Below are 7,502 nucleotides of genomic sequence, written 5' to 3'. Positions count from 1 at the left end.
TAATGAAATGAAATAATATGATTGAAACAAGACGTCACCTACAGATGTCAGTCACATAAAAATGTCACCTGTAGTCCGTCATTCCTTTCTGAAAACAAAAATATATATCTGCTCCTCTTTTTAATAGTTGGGCTACTTCAGATATTATTGATTGAATAAGTGGTTGTAATAATTGTAAGTTATTTCCAATCAAGCTTATTTATCCGAGATGACAATACCAAAATTTAAATCTTGAGTCACTAGACATATTTCCACAGGTCAATTTCTCAATCTCATTACCGATTTCACTCTCACTCCTCCAATGAACCAACACAGCCAAGATAGGAGTGACTTCAGGAGGGGCATATTACGGACGTCACCAGCTCAAAAGTATAAATTCATGTTGCTTCAGCTTACAGGTTCATTCACAACCTCCGAGTTGGATACCTCAGGAGAAGGAGAAAGAAAAAAGAGACGCAGTATCGGTGAAAGGCATTGGAATGAACAGAAGCATATTATCTGCGGTTTTACTCGTGTCCCTGGGCATTTTAGTCTGTGAAGCAGGTAAGCGCATATATGATTTTAGAAGAATACAATTTGAAAGTTAGCCTATAATGGGTTGTCTAAATATGTGTTGGTTATTATCTACTTTGTTTCCATTCAATCATAAACACATAAGTGCATTTTATCTAATAATGCTCGAATCACTTCTGAAAGCCTGTTTTTGATCTAAAAACTTGAAGCTTAGGCTATATTCAAATGATTGAATTATGACATATTTATGTAACCTGACCCAAATGTTGTCTATGCAGAAAATCTCTGCTGCTCCCAGCCATGCCAGAACCGGGGTGTATGTACTGCAATGGGCGCCGACGCATATGAGTGCGACTGCACACGCACTGGATTTTATGGCCAAAACTGCACTACTCGTAAGTTAAATGAATGTCCATGAAACCAACAAAACTGAAAATCAGAAACTAAAGGATAAATATGTTTTCACTCTAAACATTAAATTAACTTTCCCATTTTATCATTTGACAGCTGAATTGTTCACGTGGATTAAACTGTCCCTGAAGCCGGCCCCCAACAGCGTGCATTACCTACTCACCCACTTCAAAGGCCTCTGGAATATCATTAACAACATTTCTTTCCTCAGGGATGCTATCATGAGATATGTGTTGACATGTGAGTTTTAACATGCTATTATAGTTATACAATTAGACCTAGTAGAATATACTTCATTAGATCCATTCATTAATTACTGTTTATTGGAATCATGTTAATGTTTTGTTTTTCCACTCTCTCTCTTTAGCGCGCTCCCATCTGATTGATAGTCCCCCCACCTTCAATGCAGACTATGATTACAAAAGCTGGGAAGCCTACTCCAACCTCTCTTACTACACTCGCACCCTTCCCCCGGTGTCCAAAGATTGCCCAACCCCTATGGGAGTAGTAGGTGAGCACTCTTCCTCTCTCTGTAAACCTGTTCTCCCAGATTTTTGAAAGCATAGTTACCATAGTTACCATAATGCACATGTGGAACAGTCTCTGTAGTCCTGGCTGCATGGCTGAGTCAGGAGAGGCTGGTGGAGGTAGAAATCTGAGGACATGTTTGTGTATCAACGTGTTTGATACCATTTTTTATTCCATTTCATGCATTACAATGAGCCCGTCCTCTGATTTCTACCTCCACCAGCCTCTCTTGGGACTCTCACAGCAGATCTGTGCGAGTGAGTTGTGAGCCAAACTATTATTCATGAGGTTAATGATTACGCTAGTACACCTAAGAAATTAGGTTTCACAATGGGTGTGTTTTATTCTAATACATTAACTCTCGAGAATTTTGGCTGATATACACTGTATTACTCTATGACTCAAACCCCTCCATGTCACTGTGACGACTTTGAGGAGTGCTTGGGCGGAGATTATAGGCTCAGGTTGTTCTATTGCAAAATACAAAGACAAACACCATCTTGATAAAACTAAAAGTATATGTGAGCCTTTCTAACTAGAAAAAACTGTTGGTTTCCCAGGACCCAAGGTGTTGCCTGATGCTAAGCTGTTGGTAGAGAAACTCCTGGTGAGGAGGAAGTTCATCCCCGACCCCCAGGGCTCCAGCCTGATGTTTGCCTTCTTTGCCCAGCACTTCACCCACCAGTTCTTCAAATCAGACATGAAGATGGGCCCTGCCTTCACTAAAGCCAAAGGCCATGGGGTAAGCCAGAGCATAGTTACACAGAACTCCACATACTGTCCTGTACACAGCATGATTTCAACCATATAGAGAAAGAGAGCTCACACTAATATGGAATGTAGTTATGAATGTGACTTATTTGAATATTTGTTTTCAGGTGGACCTAGGCCATATCTACGGAGAGAACCTAGAGAGACAATACAAACTCAGGCTCTTCAAGGACGGCAAGCTAAAGTATCAGGTACAGTAACTGAACAAATGTTTTTCTAACAGTCCAAAACTTGAAATGCTGAATACCACTGAACCATATAGTAGGTATTAGCTCTGTCTGACGTCCCCCTCTTCTCGCTCTTCTCTCTGTAGGTGCTGGATGGTGAGGTGTACCCCCCAACGGTGAAGGAGGTTGGAGCCGAGATGCACTACCCTCCCCACGTGCCCGAGTCGCACCGCTTCACTGTCGGCCACGAGGCCTTCGGACTGGTCCCCGGGTTGATGATGTACGCCACCATCTGGCTTCGTGAACACAACCGTGTTTGTGATGTCTTGAAGGAGGTGCACCCAGACTGGGACGATGACAGGCTCTTCCAGACAGCACGCCTCATCCTGATTGGTGAGTTAGTGAGAGGCTCATTATCATATATTATCGTATAATCATTTCCAACATGGTGGACGGATCAAATCTAGCTAATCTATTCAATTTTGACCCAATAAACCAACATGAAACCACACAGTTGCAGTGCTGTGATTTTCACTTCTCCTCCTATGGTGTTTACCAGGGGAAGTGGTGCTCTCCAGATTTATTCTCACAGCAAGTTCTCACAGTAGCTGTTGTGTCAGCAATGGCAACATGTAAATTAAAGGGCCAATCTGGGATTGGTACATACATTTTACTTTAATTTAATAATATACAGAGATTATGTCCTAATGGGACAACCTGGATAAAGGAAGGATAAACAATGATAATGTCATATATCAAACAGAAGCTCTAAACGAACCTTCCCCCCTCCTATAGGTGAGACCATAAAGATAGTGATCGAGGACTACGTGCAGCACCTAAGCGGCTACAACTTCAAGCTGAAGTTTGACCCCGAGCTTCTCTTCAAAGAGCGTTTCCAGTACCAGAACCGCATCGCATCAGAGTTCAACACCCTGTACCACTGGCACCCGCTGATGCCTGAGGTCTTCCACATCCAGGAGCAGGTGTACAGTTACAAGCAGTTTGTCTTCAACACCACCGTGGTGACGGAGCATGGCATCAACCACCTGGTGGACTCCTTCACCAAGCAGGTCGCTGGACGGGTAAGAGCTTTGGAGATGCATTGGGTCTGGGAATGGGATAGAAAGATAGATAGATAGATAGATAGATAGATAGATAGATAGATAGATAGATAGATAGATAGATAGATAGATAGATAATTAAAATTGTACAGTAAATGGGACTGGTGACAGCATTACAATTTTTACATCTTAGGCCGGTTGACTGACCTCTCATCTATCCCCAGGTTGCCGGAGGTCGTAATGTCCCTCCTGCAGTGACCTACGTGGCCGTGAAGTCCATCGAGAACAGCAGGAAGATGCGCTACCAGTCCCTCAACGCCTACAGGAAACGCTTTTCCATGAAGCCCTACAGCTCCTTCCAAGACCTCACAGGTGAAACAGAGACACCAGTAACAGCATTACTATGACATCAGTCTCACTAAGTCAGACATAAATCAATCAAGAGCTGAGATTCTGGGTTCCGAGATTACTATGACATTAGCAGTGATCATCCTAAGCATTCTTATTGAGTAATATTTTCAGAACAATAATAACGACGATAGAGGTAAGGTTTACAGGACAACCTGTGGGGAATTAAGAGACCAGTGCAACTGGTGGTAACTAGTGAATGTGGGACAGATTAAGTAACTCATACTGTCACTGGCTAAGGCTTTGCATTAATATACATTACGTAAGCTGACATATGAGAAAAAAACTAAGAAAGGTGTGAAGAAAAGAATTAAAACTGGTCTGAACAGATACAGTACAGTCCCTGAGGGGTTAGATAGCGGAGCAGTTTGGAACTTTATGTGAGGCCGACGGCAAACAGATGTGCACTTGAGCTTCAGCTAGTGTAAGCAGTTTGTAATGGCAGTGAACTGGACGTACTGTAAACACACATAGTCTTCTGGGAGGTTGACTGCTCTGCACAGCCTCAGAGACCGACACATGAATTCTTTGGGAATATTAATGAGAGGAGAGAGAATGTGTGTGTGTGTGTGTGTGTGTGTGTGTGACAAAGAGTGTGAGAGAGAGTGTGTCAGAACAGAACTTATTTAGTTGAATAGGTTTAGAGGACTTCAAGTGGCTTGTGAGAATAACTAACTAAACCCTTCCCTCTTTCCTTGTTTGCGTGTTTCAGGAGAGGAGGAGATGGCTGCTATTCTGGAGGAGCTGTACGAACATGTGGACGCTGTGGAGCTCTACCCCGGCTTACTGGTGGAGAAGCCCAGAACCAACGCCATCTTCGGGGAGACCATGGTTGAGATGGGTGCCCCCTACTCCTTGAAAGGCCTAATGGGAAACCCCATTTGCTCGCCAGAGTACTGGAAGCCCAGCACCTTTGGTGGGAGCGTGGGCTTTGATATCGTCAACACTGCTTCCCTACAGAGGCTGGTGTGCAACAATGTCAAGGGCCCCTGCCCCATGGCATCCTTTCACGTGCCCAACGTAAAAGACGCAGGGTCCTTCACTATCAACTCCAGCGCAGCGCACTCCGGGAGTAATGATGTCAACCCCACTGTCATTCTAAAAGAAAGGACTTCTGAGCTCTGACGGACGTCAGCAGATAGCTTTTAATTTATTTATTTATTGTGTATTTATTATTCTATTTTAATTATTCTATTTATTACAATCTGGAATCAATGTTGCAATGGCTTTTTTTAATAATAATAATAATTGTTTTGTATTTATTCTAAGAGCTAATCTAATTTATGTTGTTCAGGTTATGACTGGGAATATGTTTATATATGTCATTTTAATATGTTTAACAACTGATACTTGAATTTAACACACTTTGTTTACAGTCTGACTTGTACATTCCATTTAAACTACATTCTACCTTGGAGCTGCACTGCTGCATATTGTTTACTGTTACTACATAGTTCAACATGTCAAGTAAAGTCATACATAACTAACTCTGTACTGTGGTCTCCTTAGTTATGGTCTTTTTTGCACAGCCATGTTTTTTAACTAAACCAACCCTTAAAGTATTGACATTGTTTGGTGTTTGAGCTGATTTAATAAAAACACTCTCTTTGAAAAAATCTGACTCACTCGTTTATAAACATTTGCAGTAATCACAGAGAATGGCAATGGCACTTCTACAATAACCCCACTGGTTTGAAAAGGTACAGAAAATGTGAATTACAAGTGGAATAAATCAATTTCTTTATTGTCCCTAACAGGAAATTTGTAGTGCAGTCAGGATAAAAAAACAGCAATAACAACCATTCAACAAATATACACACAAGCCATGGGATATATCACATTATAAAAGCAACCTATAGACTTGACACAGTCACAGCAGAAGCTACAACAGAGAGGTTTGTGGTGCTTTACATTGCCAGGTGAGCTGCAGGCTCTGAGCAGGGGAAAGCATGATCTCACAGGTCCTGTTACAAGGAACAGCAGGACAGTTAAACTGTTACAGACAGAGAACAGCAGGACAGTTAAACTGTTACAGACAGAGAATAGCAGGACAGTTAAACTGTTACAGAGAAGAGCAGGACAGAGTAAACTGTTACAGAGTAGAGCGTTAGACACAATACAATGTTAGATAAACCACTACATCAGATGTGGAGAAATGAAAGACTCCTTTCTTGCAAATCTGTGTTTAGATTACAATAAATGCGGGACAGAGAAGAAAAAAGAGAGAGAGAGAGAGAGAGAGAGAGAGAGAGAGAGAGAGAGAGAGAGAAAGAGAGAAAGAAAGAGAGAGAGATCATCCTATTTTATCAGAGGTTCATGCACTGGCTGTACCTTTGAAGTTGTATCTATAGACAGGACAGTATAGATAACTACAGTACATTGATAATAGACAATATGCATGTGGGATTGGGGTGGCACTTATCATCCGGTGAATTTGACCAGCGCCACAGATTCTATTGACTAATAGAGAGGAGCTGAGGTGGTGCTTGGAGGTCGGTATTTCAACCACAATTTTCTTTCAAACAGGGAATTGAATGCACACTGCTCACCTGCGAAATGATCGAAAACATTTTCAATCAACTCCACGTTTTCATTTTGTGCAAGAAGAATTGTAAAAACAAGGTAGGGCGGAACAGGAGGGGCATCAAGAGCAGCTCAGGTGAGGAGGGTGGTGGGGGGGGGGTGCTGACAGCTACCGGCCCGCAGCGTTTACTTACTACGCCCCCAGAATCTCAATGGAGAGATGAGATTCTGGGTTCCAAGATGAGGTAATGGTGAACATACAGAGGACAGGCTATGGCCTGTAGTTACTTAGTTATAGATAATGTAAGAGCAGAGTCCATCAAGGTAGCTCCAGCGCATTACTGAGAGGCCAACTGGACCAGAAGCAGAGGATCATGGTTATTATTCTTTGGTCTCCAGCCCAAAACAAAGTCTTCTCTTCCAAAACAAACAGCACTCCCGAAAGGAATGGCGACGTGCTTTGTGGCACGGAGTGAGAGTTATGAATCACGGCGCTAATCATCTCCTCCTCTTAGACAATGACCGTTCAATTCCCATCAGTACTGTACATACACTCACACACTGACACAGAGCATCTCCACTATCGACTTGCAGGGGTTTGGGCCAATGTTTTAGTGTACATTGCTTCATTGTGATAAAACCCAACTCACACACACACACACATACACATACACACACGCACGCACGCACGCACGCACGCACGCACGCACGCACGCACGCACACACACACACACACGTAAACAAATGAGGGAAAGGAGATTAATTGAGTCATGTGCATCAGTGTGTCATCCCAACCTAACGACCTCACAGTCTTTGTCCTCCACTTCAAAGAACTAGGCGTAGGACGGCCTGTCATATGGAGTTTCATTTGGCCCATCACTGCAGGAAAATGACCTGATTGTGCGTGCACATTATTAGTGCTCCCCTTGCCGACTGGCCCTGGGGGGACGATTTATTCCGGTGCACTGCAGTAGGCTATGTGGCGTGCCCAGCTCCTGGTCTATAAGAGCAGCGGGGGAACACATCCTCCATTGTGTGTGTGTAATGAGCGTGAGTGGGTCGTAAGCCCTGGTGTGGGAGAGTATCGAGAGATCGCAAGAGTGTGTTTTCCCTCTGACCC

The 7,502-nt window shown here is 43.1% G+C and overlaps 1 protein-coding gene across 1 annotated transcript; it reads left to right on the top strand.

The window, feature by feature from the left end:
• Positions 1-413: 413 nt before the first annotated feature.
• ptgs2b (prostaglandin-endoperoxide synthase 2b) lies at positions 414-5,469 on the top strand. Its single transcript, XM_083672080.1, has 10 exons — positions 414-543; positions 792-908; positions 1,021-1,164; positions 1,292-1,435; positions 2,013-2,194; positions 2,331-2,414; positions 2,537-2,783; positions 3,186-3,472; positions 3,676-3,823; positions 4,572-5,469. Exons 1-10 carry the CDS (start codon positions 480-482, stop codon positions 4,982-4,984), a joined length of 1,830 nt encoding a protein of 609 aa, XP_083528206.1. The 5' UTR covers positions 414-479; the 3' UTR covers positions 4,985-5,469.
• Positions 5,470-7,502: the final 2,033 nt, after the last annotated feature.

This window comes from Argentina silus (genome assembly GCF_951799395.1).
Source record: "Argentina silus genome assembly, chromosome: 6".
NCBI lineage: Eukaryota > Metazoa > Chordata > Actinopteri > Argentiniformes > Argentinidae > Argentina > Argentina silus.
Note: the sequence above shows the minus strand (reverse complement) of the source record. Positions and strands in the feature narration are given on the sequence as shown.